At 36.1% G+C, this 21,164-nt stretch overlaps 2 protein-coding genes across 4 annotated transcripts in view; both read left to right on the forward strand.

The window, feature by feature from the left end:
- Positions 1-454: 454 nt before the first annotated feature.
- Positions 455-10,335, forward strand: LOC121727319 (DNA polymerase theta-like). 2 transcript variants are annotated; one of them, XM_042115080.1, is made up of 9 exons: positions 455-2,581; positions 2,721-2,845; positions 3,888-5,731; positions 6,097-6,277; positions 7,228-7,409; positions 7,922-8,091; positions 8,446-8,776; positions 9,152-9,416; positions 9,972-10,335. In XM_042115080.1, the coding sequence occupies exons 1-9, from the start codon at positions 459-461 to the stop codon at positions 10,256-10,258; spliced, it is 5,508 nt and encodes a 1,835-aa protein (XP_041971014.1). In that variant the 5' UTR covers positions 455-458; the 3' UTR covers positions 10,259-10,335. The 2 variants fall into 2 exon arrangements, with proteins under 2 accessions (XP_041971014.1, XP_041971015.1); XM_042115081.1 differs by having other exon boundaries at positions 2,450-2,581; positions 3,956-5,731.
- A 948-nt stretch (positions 10,336-11,283) lies between these two features.
- LOC121727320 (tubby-related protein 4) overlaps positions 11,284-21,164 on the forward strand; it is a 41,363-nt gene continuing 31,482 nt past the window's right edge. For both annotated transcript variants that reach the window (XM_042115082.1, XM_042115083.1), the window contains exon 1: positions 11,284-11,469. In XM_042115082.1, the coding sequence (XP_041971016.1) occupies positions 11,374-11,469 (96 nt within the window). In that variant the 5' untranslated portion in view covers positions 11,284-11,373. The remainder of the gene's footprint in view (positions 11,470-21,164) is intronic.

Genomic DNA, 21,164 nt, shown 5'->3' on the forward strand with positions numbered 1-21,164 from the left:
CACGTTGTGAAAAGTAACACATATTCATGTGAAATGAATAATGATAATACAAAATTTAACAGTTTTGATATTTCAAGTGAATAAATGCAATTTTTCTAGTAAATTATGTACTTATCTTATTTTGCTCCTTGAATTTACAAAAGAAAAAGTAATAATAGGACAGGAATTCGTTTTTGGTTTTATAAATAACATATAAAATTCAAATATTTTATTTCAAGTCCGTATCGATTTATTCGTTTTGGTCGATGTTTTTAAGCAGCTTACCTCACTATGGAGATTATTCTGACAGATGTCAAATGTGGCCTGTTAAATTGCCCCGACTGTAGTAATCTGTGGCCAGTTCAGGCCAGTTGTTGAGCGCCGGCTTCAACTTTCAAGTCTGTTTACATTTTACATTTTAATTTTTAAGATTTTATTTCAATGAAATTTTGCCAAATACATTTTAGATAATATTTCAAATGGCAAAAGCAGAATGTAATGATATTGATATAAATATTGATGTGGAAAATGTTTCATTTCTAGATAACTGCTTCGATAATTCGTTTACTTTACAATGTTCCCTAAATTACGTTAGAAATAATGTCGAAGAAATAATAGAAATAAATAAATCAAAAAAGAAAATTGTGTCACAGAAAAGTGACCGTGATTCAATATCAAAACGAAGAAGTTTCCTTAGCCAAAGCAATGGTGAGTTATCACAATTACATGAAAGTGCCCAAACTTTTAAGAAAAAGCTAGGCAATTGGGGTTTACCAGGAGATATTGCAGCAAAATATGAACAGAAAGGAATAATTGAAATGTTCGATTGGCAAGTACAATGCCTAGGTAATTCCAAAATTTTACTGGACTCCTGCAATCTTGTATACTCTGCACCCACATCTGCGGGCAAAACTCTAGTTGCTGAAATATTGTGTATCAAGACGATTCTTGAACGACAGAAGAAAGTCATTATAATATTACCGTTTGTGTCTATAGTCAGAGAAAAAATGTTTTATTTACAAGAAATTCTTGGGAGTTCCGGTATTAGAGTTGAAGGTTTCATGGGCTCCCAATCACCACCCGGTGGTTTGCAAGCGGTTCATTTAGCTATATGTACGATTGAGAAAGCAAATAGCCTGATTAACAAACTGATTGATGATGGTAAGATATCAGATCTAGGAGCAGTGATAGTCGACGAGTTGCACTTGCTGGGAGACCCACATAGAGGCTACATATTAGAACTACTTCTCACCAAAATTAAATATCTTTCATCCAAAATTGAGGATATTAATATTCAAATTGTTGGAATGTCAGCTACTTTGCCTAATTTAACTATACTATCAAATTGGCTAGAGGCTGAATTATATGTAACAGATTTTAGGCCTGTACCACTAGATGAATATTGTCTAGTTGGAAATAAGTATTATGATAAAGCTGGTAACTTTGTAAACATTTTATACCCCCCTAAGGAAAACATTGTCACAGGAGACCATGTGCTCACTATTTGTTTGGAAACAATCAAAGAAAATTGTTCTGTGCTAATATTTTGTATGACTAAAAACAGGTGCGAGAGTTTGGCTCAAAGTATTGCTTCTTCATTTTATAAGTTAGGTTGCTCCAAAAGCAGTTCTGGTTTAGTATTAAGAGGCCAGTTGAATACAGAAAAAATTGCTGAAGTACTGGAACAACTTCAGAATTGCCCAGTTGGCTTGGATCAACTGTTAAAAAACATTGTTTCTTTCGGTGTTGCTTATCACCATGCCGGTCTTACGTTTGATGAAAGAGACATTATAGAAGGTGCATTCAAGTCTGGGGCTATAAGAGTACTTATAGCTACTTCAACTTTAAGTTCTGGTGTAAATTTACCAGCAAGGAAAGTTATAATAAGGTCACCTGTGTTTCAAAAACAACCAATTAATATTTTAACATACAAGCAAATGGTAGGCAGAGCTGGAAGAATGGGAAAAGATGCAAAAGGTGAAAGTATTTTGATTTGTACTGAGGCTGAGCAAAAGGTTGGTTTTGATCTTATGATGGGTAACTTAGATCCTGTTAAGAGTTGCATTGATAGTGAGGACAAATTCATGAGAGCTGTTCTGGAAATGATAGCAAGTGAAGCTGTTAGTACTAAATGCGAATTAGAACTTTATTGCAAATGTACATTATTACATGCCCAACAAGAAAGTATTTCTGAAGAAACATTGTTAGAGAAAACTCTAGACCAATTGATTAACTTTGAACTTGTGAGAATTCAAAAAGATAATGATAAAACCAACTATGTGGCTACTAGTTTAGGAAAGGCTTGCCTGGCTTCCTCCATGGCACCAAATGATGGCATATCTTTATTTTGTGAGCTCCAAAAGGCCCGACAGTGCATGGTGCTGGAGAATGACTTGCATCTTATTTATTTGGTGACACCTTATAGTGTCAGTAATCAATGGAACAATATTGATTGGTTGCATTTATTGACTTTATGGGAGTCTTTAACAGCAGCTATGAAGAGGGTTGGGGAACTAGTTGGTGTTCAAGAGAGCTTTATTATACGCTCGCTAAGAGGAATAAATCAGAAAAATTCGTTAACTAAATTAAACATACACAAAAGGTTTGAAAAATTCAACTTAATATTTTTCTGTGCACAGTGCAGACTATAAAAAAACTTTATGGCTTAGGTATACTTAGCTAAAACATTTTTGAAAATCTTTTTCCTGAGTAGTATATAAATGCATGTTCTGATCTTCCAGATTTTATACAGCATTAGCCCTACAGGATTTAGTTAATGAAAAACCTTTATCAGAAGTTGCACAAAAATTTCAGTGTGCAAGAGGATTTTTGCAAGGACTTCAACAATCAGCAGCAACATTTGCTGGTAGGTTGTATTATATTAACTTAAGTATAAGTACTAAAATCAACTACCTATTAGTATATAATATAATATTCAGAATTATAATAATAGTATATAATATTATAATTCTGAAGAGTTTGTTTGTTTGAACGCGCTAATCTCAGGAACTACTGGTCCGATTTGAAGAATTCTTTCAGTATTAGATAGCCCATTTATCGACTATAGGGCATATAGCCTATAATCACAGCGTGATATTATATAGCCTATAGTTTAGGCTATATAATATCACGCTGTGACTTTTAAGAGCGAAGAAACAGAGTAAAATGTGGAAAAAAGCGGGGAAAATTATTCATCTTTGTGAGCCATCCGTTGCGTGCGCTGCAAAAACGGTCCAAGATACTCAAAAAATATGAATGGGAGAAATATTCCTCTTCAAATGATCTAAAAAATGTCCGTGATAGTACATGTCTATCTTTTAAGATTAACTCACAACAATCGTTTTTATCTATACTTACTTATAAAATAACATGTCCTGACTGACTTATTCATCATCGCTGAGTAAAAACTGTTAAAATTACAGCCACGAAAGTGTAAATGAATAGGTTTGTTTTATTAAGTAAATACCCACTAAGGAAGGAAAATTGGAAATTTTACCCCGAAGGAGGTGAAATAGGGGTTGACAGTTTGAATAAAAGTCCGTCATTTCTTGACTTAGGAACATGAAGCTTCATTTTTCGGCTACTGTTAAAATCAAAAAGATACTTATTTAAGCATTTCTGGAAAACCTACCCTACCCCTAAAGGGGTGGAATAGGGGTTGAAAGTTTGAATGAAAGTTCGTCATTTCTTAAGTTAGAAACATGAAAGTTTATTGACGTTTGCGTTTGACGTTTGCTTAAGTAGGGTCCCGTTTTTACTCTTTGTATAAGGAACCACAAAAGGTGGAAAACTATTCATCTTTGTTATTAAGTATACTATGTTAACGCGGACGAAGTCGCGGGCAACAGCGAGTCATAAATCATAATATATTATTTTTAAGTAAGTAATATAAAATCTTTTTTGAATAGGAATGGTAACTGCATTCTGTCATCAATTGGGATGGAAAAATATGGAAATGTTGGTATCGCAATTTCAGGATCGATTACACTTTGGCATACATTCAGACCTGTTGGAATTGATGAAGCTCTCAACTTTGAATGGTGCTAGGGCTCGCACACTATTCGATGCGGGCTTTGAAACAATTGCTAGTATTGCATCCGCAAGTGCTAATGATATAGAAAATACCTTACACAAAGCGGCACCGTTTCAAAGTGATAAAGAACTTGAGAACGACGATGATGCCGACGTAAGAAAGCGAAAGAAAATGAAAAATATATGGATTACTGGATGTTGTGGAATGACTGCTAGAGAAGCAGCGGAGAGACTAATTTTAGAAGCTAGAAAATACTTACAACTAGAAATTGGAGTAACAGATATTAATTGGGAAAATAAAGAGAGTCGAAGTTGTATAGAAATAGAAAACCAGTCAAATATTCGCGAATCAAGTCTTTTACAACAAACTGACTACGACAAAGAATCACAAAATAATAATAAAGACAAGCTGCAATTTATAGACATCAAAACTGTTACTGAACATTGTACGATAAAAAACGAAAACAAATGTAATGAATTAGAACATATTATCCCGGAATCAAAAACAATGCCATTAAATGAATTGGGATCTTCTCATGAACTTGAAATTCTAACTTCACAAAACTATTTTAATCACATAGAAAGTACTGTTAGAAATCAAAGTAATAATTCTATAAGAAAGTACGGCAATGGAAATGCTTATTCAAATAAAGATGATGTTGTTTGGGATTCTTTATTTCTGTCAGATACTGTTTTGAGAAATATAACGACTGGTCGTTCAACTTTAGCAGTGCCTTCGCCAAATATTAGTTTTGATGAAAGCGAACTAATAAGTTCCGCTAATTCTGCCAAAGATATAAGTCTATTTTCGTCAGACGATAATAATTCTAGTATTTTCGAGGATACCATAAACATAGATACAATGTGTGATAATGCGAACCAAAGTAAAGAAGACATTTTAAATATGTTAGATCAAGACATTGCGAATGAAACAATAAACTCAAACACAATATTAAATGCTTTTAAATCTACAATTATTGATATAGACGAAGATGAAGATATAAAATTAGTTTATGAAGATGAAAATAAAATATCCGAAGTAAACATCGCTTCAATAGGAACTATATCTTCGAATGAAAAATCAATTTCAAATCGAAGAATAAATGAAATAAGTTCTTTAAAAAGAAATGCAAACACAGATCGAATATTCGAATCACCAAATAAAAAAATCAGACAGCAAAATATCTCTAAGGCGAATTACAATGTTATGATGAAATGCTCACAGTCAAAAAAGAATATCCTAAGAGTTGCCGGAAGCGAAATAAAGTGTTATGTTCTAAAAGAAGAAGATATCATAAATAATTTAAGTATGATAGAAAAACATAAAGAAGTAGCGGTAATTCTAGATGTTGATTTTAAACAAAAGAGTCAGTCTAACGTAATTGGTCAAATGATATGTAATAAGAACAAATGTGCCCTGAACAGAAATGATCCATATCCTAGTAATGAAGTCGTAAAAGGCTTGTCGTTTTATTTGTCTAAAGATGAATGTTACTACTGTGATGTAAGTTCAATAGTGAAATCTTTGCCAGCCGTGAAATTAAGATTAAAGAGGATGTTTAACGATAAGACTTATACAGTAAAATTAGCTTCAACAAAGTCGTACGCTGCGCATATAAAGAGATGGATGAATATTGAGCTTTCATGTAGATGCAGCGACATATCTGTAGTCGATTGGCTACTAGATAGTGGAGAAAATCTATACAATGTTATCGAATTGGTAAGCAACCATAGTTTTCTACTTCTGAAGCAAACAGAGGCTACTTTCTACAAACATATAAAACATAACAATGTTTTTATTATATTATGTTTGTAGAACAGAACTTCCCGAACGTCTGATTTTGATAATATATTTTTTGTTAAAAAGCTTACTTAATCGGGATAGTTCGCAATCACTTAAGGAGTCAACTGATTTCGATTTTTCTTTAAAATTGTCGAGAGTTACTTATATTCTTTAATTTTGTTCATATTGTTGTTTTGCTAATATTATTATTTATTTCGTCAATAAAAGTCTTACTCGAGAGATTGTGATTTGTGCTCCTTTAAATAACCTACATTCTAATGTAGTATTTAATAATTTTGCAGACGAAGAAATTCTGTGATATAGACGTTCCTAAAGTAGATATAATTGTGAACGACAAGACATGCAAGTATGATAACCTAGACGAAATCACAAGATCATGTTTGAAGGCTTGGTGTGTATTCTCCGTAAATGAGAAACAAAAGAAATTTATTGAAAAGTACGACTTCCTTGAAAGAATATCGGGTATGTCACTTGTTAATATATCAGTAATAGCGTTTTCGGCATCTGGAACTGCCCCGAGACAGGGCAGGCAGGGCAGGTTGAATGGATACGGAAATAGCCAAACAAAACCGATGATCCACGAAAGCACGTAGACTTAGTACTAGTGCAATACGTAGTTTATGTTCTTAATTTAAACTTCGGCTATTTTCGTATCCGTTCGGCCCGCCCTGCCTGCCCTGCCCCGGGGCAGTTCTAGATGCCGATAACGCTATTAAGTTAGGTAAAAATATACATTTATTGACGTGACAACATCTTATAATTCGATGGAGCCGGCTGCACGCACGAAAAAACATGAATCATGCGGCGTTACTTCGTTCTGAGGCGTTCCATTTAAGGCTTGAAGTGCACAAAGAGGCACGTTGTCAGTTATCACGTTCAACTATCGTCAGTAAACCACATAAGGGCCAACCCACACGTACTACAACCACACCACATCGCAACGACAAAATGGCGTCGAGCAGTGGTTACGTGTGAATCGTGTCGATGCAGCTTTTTGTGACGACGCGACGCGACGTGGTTGCGGGCGGTGTGTGCGCACTGTGTGATGTGGTCGGTATCACACATGACACATGTGGTCGACAACGACTGCAAATGTGGTACGTGTGAATGGTCCAGTTCATTTACAATACGAAATATACGCCAGACCACTTGGTGTGGTTGTGGTTGTCGTGTGGTTGTGGTACGTGTGGGTTGGCCCTTACTGTACTTTTGTTATTTTAATGTAACTTTAAATATTTAATGTGTTTAAAAATCTTTTTTTAAATTGTTGAATAATTTTTAAAATCTTATAATGCCCTTGCTAATAAAACTTTTTAAACATACTTTGTGACAGAAAAAAATAATTAAGTAAGTATTAATAAAAATAATAACACAAGATTGTTTAGTTTATAATAAGATAAATATGTTTGTAGATATCGAAACGCATATTGCCAAGATACTGGGTAAATGTGAATATTACGGTATCGCCGTGGACAAACAGCTGGCGTCGCAACTGCTCGTCGACGTCAAGAACTCACAGGAAATTCTACAGAAGAAAGCGTTCAAGTTGTGTGGATACCACTTTAATTTCAATTCGTCGAAGGATGTCGCAAAGGTAGGAATTTGGAAATTGGCAAACGATAACTTGGGTCACAACTTATCTGACAGATAGAGTAAAGAGTATCTGTCAGATAAGTTGTGCATAGCAAATCCCACACTTATCAGGAAGTGGTGAAACAGGCCCTAAGTTTTCATCGCGTTGTTATGTAAAGTACCTGTGGGATTCCTTCTTGCTTATACGAAGCAAGATCAAATCATATAGTATGCACTATTAAATATTAAGTAGTAACATATAGATTTCGGTGTGTGCGGCTGGTTTTAGTGAAACCAAGCCAGCGTCGCTGGAGTTATTTTTGTATGGATGCAATAAATATTTGTTTCTTTACTCTGATGATGGATGAATTCAGCTTGGCCTGTATGTATGTAACGGATCTCTGAGCACGATTTTCACCTATTTGCAATAGTAACTTTACATATGTATTAAGAGCCAATGACGACAATGCTTTTTGCAATTAATTTGTTATAATGTGTTTTTTTAAACCATTATTTATTTATACTCAAATCCAGGTGCTAGGTATTTACAACGGGCGCAAAATTAGTACGAAGAAGAGTGTGCTCACCGCCCACAACAGTCCTATGGCCAGCATCGTGATATACTGGAGGAAACTGAACTCCATACTAACCAAAACTTTGTACCCCCTGACGGAACAGGCCAGCATCTATAGCTCAGATAACAGGTTAGCTATTTTGTTTGTTGAGACGAATTTTCGTCGTTTGAATGGATAATAATATTACATTTCTTTTTCATCCCACTTCTGATGTTAAGTAATACATAAACATATGACTGTCTTCTATTAAATAAATGAAAATCTATAATCATATTATAATATGTGTTCATACATTTTGTGTCTACTGTGAAATGAAGTCGAATCGCGGAATAAAATGTTGACGTGACTGGAAGTGAACCGAGGCCGCGATTACATAAATACATGTTAACAACGGCGACGAACCACTACACTCGTTCGTAAGAAATTATCGCGGCACTCGCCCCTCGGCCGGGCGGCGTACTCATGAATAAATTACGATTCCAGGATAAGCCCGACGTACGCGACGTACACGACCACCGGCCGAATTAGTATGCACGAGCCGAACTTGCAGAACGTTCCGCGGACGTTCGCAGTTCCCATAAAATATTTAACGTTAAACGAAATCGAACCCTGCGACGACGTGATAGAGTTCAACTGCAGGAACATCTTCAAAGCCGCACCCGGGTGCACGTTCGTGTCGGCGGACTACTGCCAGTTGGAGATGAGAATACTCACTCATTACAGCGAGGATGTTGTTCTGACAAAAATAATGGGCTCCAACGTCGACGTGTTTCGGTCTATTGCGGCGTCCTGGAGCGGTGTGCCCGAGGATCAGGCATGTTACTTTTTCAGTATTAATCGGAATCATTTATTTCAGGAAATTTGTACATAGACTACATAGTGTTATAAATTATAATTACATAAGTAGATCACAATTTCAACGTGGAAATATTAAGCTTCGATAATCGATATACATATAATCTACATAACCTAGGTATCATACCTATACCTACTTGTAGTTTACTAAAGTAACTTTATCGACCGTTGCAGTTTCTTTCCTCAACAGCAAAATAGCGTTCTCGTGTACAATAAAAGTTATATTCTATGGTTTGACATGTCCTTATAGTGAACTGACCCCATCGAACGAGTAGCGAACCGAAAGAAAATAATCTAATAGAATCAGGGTACTTACTAGTTTCTCTAACACCAGGTGGACGACGACTTGCGACAGAAGGCCAAGCAGCTTTGCTACGGGATTCTGTACGGCATGGGCAACAGGACGCTGGCCCAGCAGCTGGACGTCTCGGAGATGGAGGCGGCCGTGTTCATGGACGCCTTCTACACCACCTACCCCGCTATCAGAACCTTCACCGGCCGCGTCGTCGACGACTGCAGGAGACACGGCTACGTGGAGACCCTCATGAAGCGGAGACGATATCTGCCCGATATCAACAGCGCGGTCGCGGCTAAGAGGAGTAAGTGACCATAGTACTGCCTTAGTAGATAAGTGGCAAGCGATTATCGTAAACGCTAACAAAATGTATGCGATTTGACATAAGTAATTGCTTCGCTGGCGAATATTAATGTCAAATCCCATACATTTTGTAGCGTTGGTGTTTACGATAATCGCTTGTCGCTTGTCTAGGCCCTCTGATCTACGTTATTTGGTCGCGTTATCTCAAACCCAGCTGCCAGATCACGACTAACATTGATTTCAGTAACTTCGAGTCCAGACTCCAGAGTATAAAATTAAAACGTCTTCAAACTTATAAAACCTTTAAAGATACATTTTGACTGTATGTACTTACTAGTAAACGGCAAAGTTGCAACGTCGCTAGGCGTCGCGATGCATTTTAAAATCAGTAATTAAAATATGAAACTGGGAGCCTGACTCCTGAGTCAGTAAATTCAATGTGTATCTTTTTGTGTACTAAAGTCCGATTACCTTCATTAAAAAATCCATCGCAACGCCTTGCCTCTTAGCCATATGAACTGACCCTAGGAGCTCAACGGACGTACCTTATTTGCAGGTGCAGCAGAACGTCAGGCCGTCAACACAACGATACAAGGATCGGCTGCGGACATCGCGAAAGCGGCGATGTGCGCCATAGACTCCCGCACGAGCGGCCCCGGCCAGCCCCGACTCGTACTGCAGATGCACGACGAACTCATATACGAAGTGCCCGAAACTAAGAAGTACACCTTCCCTCTCATCCTCAAGGAGGTTATGGAGAATACTGTCCAGCTCTCCGTGCCCCTGCCGGTCAAAGTCCGGACCGGCAGCTCATGGGGATGCTTGGAGGAAATGAAATTTTAGTGCCTTAAATCATGTTCAGTTTTACATTTTTACTTATGCTGTGATATTATTAAACGATTAAATGCATTTTACACATATTATGTTATTTTTTTATTTTTTCCTTTTTAGCCTTACTGCAAAGTGCAAACCTGTATGGTTTTTTATGTTTTTTTTTCTACTCTGATTAAGATTATTTATCTAATTATTTGAAAATTTCCCTTCCTCGACTTAAACGCTATAATTTTTGTTGTATGACATCTTCTATATATTAATACGTGAGAGAAAAACTTTGTAACCCTTTTTACGAAAAATGGGGAAACGTAGGTGCATAAAATTTCGCACAGTGAAGGAGTGCATCGAGCTAATATTATTTTAAAATGATGTTTTTATCATATATATTTTTAACAAATAAAACGTTACACACACAACGACACTACTACTAGGAAAAATGACAGATTTTTGAGTGACAAGCCTATACATACGAATTATACTCTTTTATTTATTTACTCTATTTTTATATATCAAGTTGACAAATTGAATATCACGAAAATGGATTATTGTTTTTTTTTAAATTTAATTTTAGATACTATTAGACGGCCAGTCTGAGATCAGCTGAGTCCCAGAGACAAGAATTGAAAAAAACTATGATGAAGTCAATATTTTTTACAAAATATAGGTAGTAGTCCTAATGTCGTTGCTAGTAAGGTCGAATTTCGACCATTGGGCGATCTCTAGTTCTTATAAAAATAAAGTGAATAAAAAACAAAGCTAATGATAATATTATTAAAATAACTAATAAAAAAAATATGGAAATTATATAAGTACGGTACCGCGGTACAGAATGAGCTTTTTAAGCAATATCAAACTTACAACCGTTGGAATATATAACTCGCACAAAGTTAACGTAGCGCCATTATCATACGTAGCGCCATCTCGGCCGGTTTTCCCGCCATCCCTCGCGGAGGCTCGCGCAGAGGGCGCCGCGGGCGTGATCAATACCTGCGCGGCCCCCGCGAGCTAAGCCTGTCACAGTGTCAGGCCGCCGCCGACCGCACGGCCCGACATGAGGCCCGGGATATGTTGATGCTGTGATACCGTAAGCGCGAGTTAAGTGTCCAGTGTGCCCGCCAGCGAAGATGCATCTCCACTTCGAGAGGAACGTGAACGCGAAATGCGACTGCACGATACTGTCGCTGTCGTGGATGGGCAAGGTGCCCGACGAGCTGCCCGAGGTAAGTCAACACAATGAACACCTTTGAACGCTAATTGGTCTAAAATCGCACTAGCCGTCTTTTAAAACTGTCGTTCGTGTAGCGTTCGTACCTTGTACACTTGATTATTTTAAGTGCACACTCAATTTACATGAGGATCACCTGTCAATGGCTAATAGCCAATAGAAGATAGAAGGTAATTACAATTTTTTGACGAGGCTCTCTGTTTTATTTATAATAATTCAAAAACCTACTACATATTTGCAAACTATAAACGTTTGATGATTATTACTGATAAGAATACTAATTATTATCGATAACGAAATGCACAGTGTTAGATTTTAACGATTAATTAATACTTCTAAAAAATAACAGTACTTGTACAATAATAATCTTGGTTAAATTAAATATTATTTCATTCTTATTTTTGTATATTCCATCCAATTTGTTTTTACGCAAAGTTATTTTTCGGTCGCTTGTCAGTGTGGCCCTGCCGCTGGAAGGCTTAGTGTAGGCATCTTGCCAGTAATAAACTGGTCGTGAAAATACGGTTTTCGAACATTATCGTCTAAATTAAGCAAAAAACTGGCAGTGTTATACACAATTTTACGTCTTATACTATCCCGAAACACACCAATTTACTTAGCCCAACAGGCTACAGGCCTAGGGCCTAGGCTACATCCTACAGGTGAGTAAAAAATTATCCAGCCATCACAACTATGTGAACGCTAGTGAAGTACCATGGTTTTAGTTAAGAAACCCACCTCGTGGTAGCTTGTAGCTCAAACGAAGAATCAACGTAGATCGCCTACGTGGAGACTACGCGTGCTACGCCGTAGTAGAATATTGCTACAGCGTCTACGACTACGCGTAGAGCTGCTACGGCTCGGTAGCAGCAATGTCGATGAGCAGAATAATTATTACAAAAAAAAAAAAAGCGACCAAGTGCGAAGACCTCCTTAATTTATTTGGTACCTCCTATATCTTTTTAGTATTAATTATTATTTTAGCGGCAACAGAAATACATCTTATGAACATTTGAACTATCTATCGCGGCTCTTGGGAGTCAGATCCCGATTTTACTCTTTCAATACCTACGGAATCCTTAAAAATATTTACAGTTATCTTCTTTGATTACGATTTTAATGCCGTTACTTTTTGGAATTACATACTTTGCACCATGTATTTAAATTAACACCAACATAAACAGGTCGTACAGAACATGGTTCGTGTATTTTTAATAATATTGTATTAAAAATTAATGCTCAAAAGCATTCCACTAGGAAAGCAAATAATACAATATAAGGAAATTCTGAATTCAACGTTAACAATGTTTTATTATACTCAAAAGAGTTATGATTCCTAAACTAGTTTTAATATTGATAGTTTTTTAAAGATAGCTAATAGACGCCATGTTAAATGATACATTTTAACTATTCAGAGTACGAACTTTAATGAAGTACTATTAACAAGTAATTAGGTATGAACTTATGAAGAAAACTTTAAACCGAGCGTTTGCATAAATTCCTATTTCCTACTAATATTATAAATATGAAAGTGTGTATGTCTGTCTGTAACCTCCAATAACATTTTATGTGTAGGAACATTAAATATAAATTTAAATTGAAATGTAATTTAAAACTAAATAGATAACAACAAGCCCTTACATTGTTAAGGGGATGAGAAAAATAATAAAAAAAAACCTCCAATAACATGCGAATCCACCTGAAGCTATATAAAGAGCATCTTAATATCCATTTTCTATTCTATAATTTTATAACGTTTTCATAACAGGTACGTTCTTAAAATGAAAATGTTTGTGCACGTAATTCGTTCTTTAGGCAAACGTGTTATTTTTAGCTACTCAGTAAATATATAGAATTTGTTTTTTTAGGTCGCTCGTTTAATATATTAATAAAATTGAGCAGTTTTTTTCTGGGTAAACGTCTTGATATGAGGTATAATAAGTACTAATCTAAAAATAAAATTCCATTATGTATACAGAACATTGGCAATTATAGCGGTAACCGAAACAGCTACCGAACAGCAGCAAGTTGCTGTTCTGTAGCTGTTTGGTTGCTACCAGCAACCAAGTAGACAGTAGACACAGAAATATTAACAGTTATCCATACAACTGGTTGAGACTTAAGAGCACTCAGACTAAACGCAACGTCGCGACCGAGCTTAGGAGTCCTTATACTCCTTATCCATATAGAGACGGGAGAGCCATTCGGATGTCTTGAGATGTGTGCTTTCAGATTTTCACTACTAAAACCTTCAATGGCTTTCAAAAATTTAACCTTTTCGATAGCTAATTAAATCCTTTTTATTTTTAATGTGGAAAATGTTTGAAAAAAACAGCCAAGTGCGAGTCGGACTCGCGCACGAAAAATAGGCCAAAAATTGTGTTTTTTGTATGGGAGCCCCTTATATTATTATTTTATTTTAATATTATTATTAAAAATTAAAGTACACGTCATATAACAAAGAACTTTGTTAAAATTCAAGTGCCTACCTGTTGCCATCTATACTTAATTATAATATTATAATTGGGAAGAGTTTGGTTGTTTGTTTGTTTGAACGCGCTAATCTCAGGAACTACTGGTCCGATTTGAAAAATTCTTTCAGTGTTAGATAGCCCATTTATCGAGGAAGGCTATAGGCTATATTTTATCACGCTAATACTAATAAGAGCGAAGAAATAGAGGAAAGTGTGGAAAAAACAGGGGGAAATTATTTGAAAGGGCTTATTTGAACGCGCTAATCTCAGGAAATACTGGTCCGATTTGAAAAATTCTTTCAGTGCTAGATAGCCTATTTATTGAGGAAGGCTATAGGCCATATTTTATTGCGCTAAAACTAATAGGAGCGAAGAAATAGAGGAAAGTGAGGAAAAAACGGGTTTTTTTTTAAATGGCTTATTTGAACGCGCTAATCTCAGGAACTACTGGTCTGATTTGAAAAATTCTTTCAGTGTTAGATAGCCCATTTATCGAGAAAGGCTATAGGCTATATTTTATCACGCCAAAACTAATGGAAGCGAAGAAATAGAGGAAAATGTGGAAAAAATGGGGGAAATTATTTGAAAGGCTCATGAGGCACCCAAATATCGAGCTTTTTTATGTACCCAGCTTTTTTTAAATGCGCTAAAACTGTTTTGTGGTCAATCCCCAGTTCTTCAGCTACATTGTAACAGCTACTAATCATAAAGTTAATAATATACCTAGCGGAATATTAACTTTATGCTACTTATATGCCGATTTCGCTCCACTTTTTCAAAAATGGCATCAGTTTTGTCCGTAACAATGTTACAGGGCGACCAGAGCGACGTGCATCTATCCGGATTGAAAACGCTTAAACCAAATTTGCGCTACTCTCACAGATACTGCATTAGGTCCATAAACATCACAATTTTTTTTTTGTGGCTTGTGTTGTATTTTTACCTTTTTTGTAATAAAATTTTAAAATGTATCGAATTTCTTCATTAGAATCACTCATTTTAACAATAAGGTTGGGTTGCATCAACTTACTTTAACTATAACAGCTGTAACTTTAACCATAACTTTAACCACGCCTCTGGTGCAACCCAACCTTAGTAGTTCGGTGAAATAGTATGAATATTTTTAACATTAAAACAGAAATGCGTACGAGTCGTACGACGCACGTTGTGTGTAAAGCAATCACAGACAGTCTTTTTTTCTATTTTATTAAATTGTTAAAAGTAATCCATAATTTAAAAATTGCTTTTCAATGCCTAAGAGTGGTTCTTTGTCCTATAGCAAACTAACCGTCTCCACTATCGTTTAATTCGCGTGACATTCGCCAGGTCACACAGACGGAGGGCTTAAGATAGGACTTAAATGAAGACCGTCATTCTGCTAGCTTATCCCTCGTATTTACATCCGACGTATTACGTTTACAGAAGGGCTAAGCATACCAAGAATACCTTAACCCCTACCTTTGTTCAAATGTAATGTGCGTTTCATTTTGTACGACCTTATTCTGAGTTATATGATAAATGTGTTTAGAACGTTGGTATGAAATGTGTACGTAGATACGTATTTATTTTAGGATTTAAGATCGCGTAGGCTACAAGGATTAGGCGCTTAAATTAATCTACCCCTTAAATCTGGATAATTATCTACCCTCCTAATTGAAGCTAATTAGTTAGAACTTTGTTTTAAGAACAACATCTAAAAATAGCGTGTAATAAACCCAGCGCTTAAAACTTGCCTTTTATGTTATGTACAGATAGGAACAAATTCAATAGATACATTGACCTAAAAAGGCCTAGGTGTGTAGTCAAAATTAAATATGATACACATGTCTAGACGTATACAATTTAGCCTCCTAATACCTTCGGGAATTCGCCAGGTTCCAGGTAGCATAGTCCGCGCGAGACATTAAAATGAAAATGTAATTACGCAACCATTAATGCGATTTCAATTAAGGGAATGCTGTTATTAGTAAATTATTAATTACTCTGTAATATTAATGCGACGTTATTGTTTGCTCTGCTATTAAATCTCCTAATTAAACTCCATCGCAGCTATTAATATACTACACAGAAATTACACTCATAATAATTAAGACTTATTCTATTAGATTAAAACGAAAATTAAAAGCAACAATTCATTTACAAAATATGAGCATTGAGAAAATTACCTCTTTAAACTGTACATTAAATATTAATGTAAATAATAACTTACGTAACAAAGCTTATACGCGAACAACACCCGCACGTGAATGAGATGAAGATGCTCAGATGGGCGGCTGGCGTAGATGAAGTCCGCAATGAGTACATAAGGGACTCGTTCGGGGTAGCTTCTGCTGTGGAAAAAATCAAAGAGTCCAGACTGAGATGGTACGATCAATGTACAAAGAAGAGACGATGCCTACGCCGTAAAGAAAGTCTTCAATATACCAAACGTGTACAAGAGGGAAGACCACCCGCAACCTGGTGGAATAACATCAAGAGAGAGATGGACCAGGAAAGCCTAACTACTGAGACAACCCAGAACAGAAAATTCTGGCACAATCGTACCCGATAGACTCGACCCCAGATAAACTGGGAACATGGGGTGGACAAAGAAGAAAGAATTACTTACGTATCATAGGAACAATTATGATTTAATACTTCAAAGAATGCTTAATTTTGGCTTGCTTTAGAAATAAGATATCTAAGATATTTGATTACATACTCGTACGTATATATTATTCTTGTTTCACAAGTACTACTCTTGAACCAAAGATAGGTAAGTGTAATATTAATGGAGTATGGAGTGTATGGGGATTTTGATGTTTCCTTTCCCGAATTCTTTCCTTGCGGTCGCCATCAAAATGGGACGTGATGTAAGATTGAAATCTTATCATATAACAGGATATCTTTAAATCGTGAGTGTAGTATATAATCAAAGCGTGAATCTTATGAATTTTGCATACTGCCTTTTTTGTATAATAAGCCTATTTGTTATTAAAAAAAGAAATCATGGGTCCAAACTCCAAAATACTATTGTAAAAGCTTTAAATCTAGACCTCTACATATGATTAAAACCTGAACAGAATAAAGTGATATAAGTCCAGCCTGAGCGAGAAAACAGCTTTGTGAGTCAACACTTCAAAGGAATTAGCAACTTTTTTACCGGGACAAAGTTGCGAGGGCGGGTAATTTTGAAGCTTTTGTTCATTTTCCCTTTTAGAACTTAAACGGAGAAAACACTCTGCAGTCGGCAAGATGTTCTTTTTATAATTTAAATACTTTGTTCTCGAGTGGCAGGAAATAATTTTTTGTGATGTTTTACATTTCTAACAATTAACAGTACGTGTTGCGTTTTGATCGCAATCAAAAGCAATTTGTCGTAAATATGTGACGATGTCGAAGTAGTTACTTTACGAGGAACTTCGTTAATAACACTAACCCATAATACGAGTAGTTTTCGAGAAGGTTAAGTACACTTAAATGAAATGTATAATAAGGGCTAACCAACGTCGTGTAGCGTAAGTCATATGAGTATAAGAGCTGGGGCCAGACTTTATTACTTTCAGTTACGATGTAGCTATTTAGTAATCTCTGCTTTTAGTGAGTATTACTGCTAGCACTATCTGTACAAAATATTTTTAATTTAAAACCTTTGCCGACGGTCGTTCGCGTCGCTACGCCTGAGTATTGAAAAAGTAATTAGAAAACTTGTGAAAGTCGCATGTCAGCGTCGTCGCAATATTAGGTTCCACAAATAGCGCCGCTCTGCTGGTAGTATAGGTAGGTATAGGTTTTTTCTTACTTGCTATTAGGTACTATCTTTATCACTTAGTTTTGTTACACGTTGTAGAAAAACTTCTTACTTACATTAACATACTTTTCAACAACAATAGAATTACTCATTTATTGGCTTATTTCAAAGATAGAGAAGATGTCGGTATAACAAAGAGATTTAGATTGTAGATACAAAGAAACTTTACTAATTAATAAGAGACTGATGCCCTAATTTTATGTTGCCCTGTTTTATGGGAAGGTAGTCAACTTTTCACTGCCGTGCGCCGCGACACGATAGGTTTTGATAGCCACATGGTCGCCAATTTATACTCTGTGCACGAATGTCAATTTTTTTGAAAAATGTCGTATACCACACAGTGTGTAGTATACGAAATTTTAGTCCGTATTTATTTAATGTGTGTGTACACACATTAAATAAATACGGACTAAAATTTCGAAAACACGGACTTAATATATTTAATATAGGACAGCCTAATATTTACTATATAATTTTAAAATATATCATAAAAAGTTTCCCGAAGGATTCCCACGCAAATATATTTCGTGGCAGACAAACAAAGCAGCAAATATAAATAGAGCTGTTACGTACAACATTGTTGTTGTTCTCGAGTGTTATCCGCACTTGTCACGTCGAAAGCCACGAGAGACGCCAATCAACGTATTACGTAACTGTGGACGCGACTGTAGCTTTATATTTCTTTTCGGTCTCATTACGCATCTGGAAGTTTTATTTAAAATCGAAAAGGATGCGAGCGTTTAACAACTTGTTGATGGAGAGTCGTGCACGAAAGTGTCTCAGCTAATTTAATAGAGGGAAGGAACTCGTTTCGTGAAAGTTGTTTCACGCTCCGCCGGGGTGGAAGAGGAACGGTTTCTATTTACTCCTCGGCCTCGGACTACAGATACGGCAAGAAATTTGATCAAAGGTTTCCCATAAAATAAAATGAATTTACTTCGGCGCTTTCGACAAACCGAATTCCGTTTCTTATAAACATCGAAACAAATTGCATTTAAGATTACAGACATAACATTCCATAATTAAAATCAGCGACGTCCTCGCAACCTCACTTTTAAAAGTTCTAAAACGTATTTATTGTATGTAATTGCATAATCTCTATAAAAGCGAAGTAAGCAAAACGTAGAGCAATACCTTTGCTTTATGGAAATTGCAATTACAGCAGTGTCGGGCTTTACACGTCCAGGTAGTGAGGTGTGAGCGGTAATCAAAGCTTGCAGCGGGCGGCAGGCGGGATTGGACGCGGGCTTATCTCGTAATATCACTAATTGCCAATTGCGACTTCCATCTCCGGCAGGACATTTCGATAACGATATGTTATGACGTTTGATGGATTTTCTATCAGGAAATTTGGCAAATGCGAATTTCATGCGTCACTGATGACTTGGGTTGATTCAGACCGCAACGCGAGGCGTAGATGCATTTCATTAAGTATGGATTTGACAGATTTCAATTGCGTCAGACGTCTTGCGAATCTGTCAAATCCATACTAATTTAGAAATGCATCTACGCGTCGCGTTGCGGTCTGAATTGACCCTTACACACACCTGTTTTATACAGTGTACTTAGCCCGGGCGCGCACTAGCGGCCTGGCCGCCGCGGCTTGGCCGCTAGTGCGCGCCCGGGCTTATTGTACAAAAATTTAAAATGGATAGACTTTGCAAATAGGTCCGCCGTCCGTGTATCAAAATTCATCCATTAGAAAAAAGATACTGAAAAGTATACTTTTTATAACTATATATACCTACCTAGATTATATATACTCATATTTAAAACAATGCACAATGGGATTATAGAAATTTTAATATTTAATTGAAACATTATATACATTCCACAAACCGACAACGTTCAACAACCTTACGAAGCTTTGATTAAAAATTAAAATATTTTTATTCCAACAAAGGTCGAGAGTTCATTTATGTTTATAGTATAAATCAATAACTTAAATGTGCACTGAATTTATAATAGAAATGCTTGTAGGTAGATACAAGGTAGGTATTACAGAATAAGTAGGTACTTAATTCCATTAGTTAGGTATATGAAAAAAATGTCTCAGGTGTAAGTATACGAGGAAATTGATTGACGGACCTACGGGCTACGTTATGTGGTCGACTTATGTCAATTCAATGTTAGCTGTGATCGGTCATGGGTTTGACTTGCGCTCCCTTGACGGTGATTCAGCATTCAGACAGCTTCGCCATTTGCCTATAGGAATCTACTTCTCTGATAGTACATCTTTTACAGTGGCGGATTTACAAATTTGCCACCTGTAGGCTATTCAATTTTTGCCGCCCCGCGCTAACTGACCTTTAAAATTCAATAAGTTAGTTTAGTTCACAATCATATCCCACCAAAACCATTTTTTGAAAATTTTTGCTGAGACGACCACACACGCTGTGCGGAACATATTTAATTTTACTTTACTAGTATGTAGAATTTGTTTAAGTTAGGGTCAGTAGAGTTAGGCCGTGTAGAATCAGAAGCTTGGCTCTATATGAGATCACATATCTTTTTCACAGGGTAAAACGTAAACCTAATATGTGGTCGTCTCGGCAATATTTTACAAGAAATGTTTTTGGTGGGATTTTTTATTTCTGTAAGATAAAAAAATGGGGCTAATCTTGCCGTCCCTCTAAATCTGCCGCCCTAGGCTCCAGCCTACTTAGCCTATTGGTAAATCCGCCACTGATCTTTTATCACTCGACGTTAAATTTAAAACAATTTAAAAGCTGTGGCTTGCGAATACGGTTTTTCTTTTATATGTACGAACGAAATTGAAATCTTACGTAGAAATTATATATGCTAGTGAATTTTTTAACTGAATTAGAATAGCAGCTATTCGAATTCATTTAAAAAAGCTCGGTTAGAAGTCAATCAAAAATATTGCAATCAACCTTTCGAAATAAATTTCGATAAAGGTAGAGCTCTACGAATTCTGTACAAGTTATTTTTGGAATATAGATGCGATGGAAATTTATGCAGTTACATCGGCAAACGTATTTGTGTAGTATTGATTGTAAACTATATTTCACATATCTATCTCGTTTGTGTATTTAAGTGTCCCAAAACTTACTGTACGTAGAGAATTGCTAAATTTCGATACATTAAATGCTTGCAAAAGATACAGTATAGCTATTATGAGATTTGATGAGCTTCTTTGAATTTCAAAGCCTCATAATAAACTAAAAATTGAAAGTCGACTACCATATATAATACGTAGGGCGTAGCTGATCTTTCCGGTCTATTATTACGAATCTTTCGACACCTAGTTGATTAGAATCAGTTTGAGTTTAGACTTTAGGCTAAAGCCTCCAACATACAATAGAATCTCATAATACTTTTGACTTTACTGCCTGTCTGTGTAAACGCAGATCATGTAGTCAAAGTCCTGCTGTTTAAATAAAAAGAAAAAGTCTGCTATTTGCA

This window comes from Aricia agestis, chromosome 5 (genome assembly GCF_905147365.1).
Source record: "Aricia agestis chromosome 5, ilAriAges1.1, whole genome shotgun sequence".
NCBI lineage: Eukaryota > Metazoa > Arthropoda > Insecta > Lepidoptera > Lycaenidae > Aricia > Aricia agestis.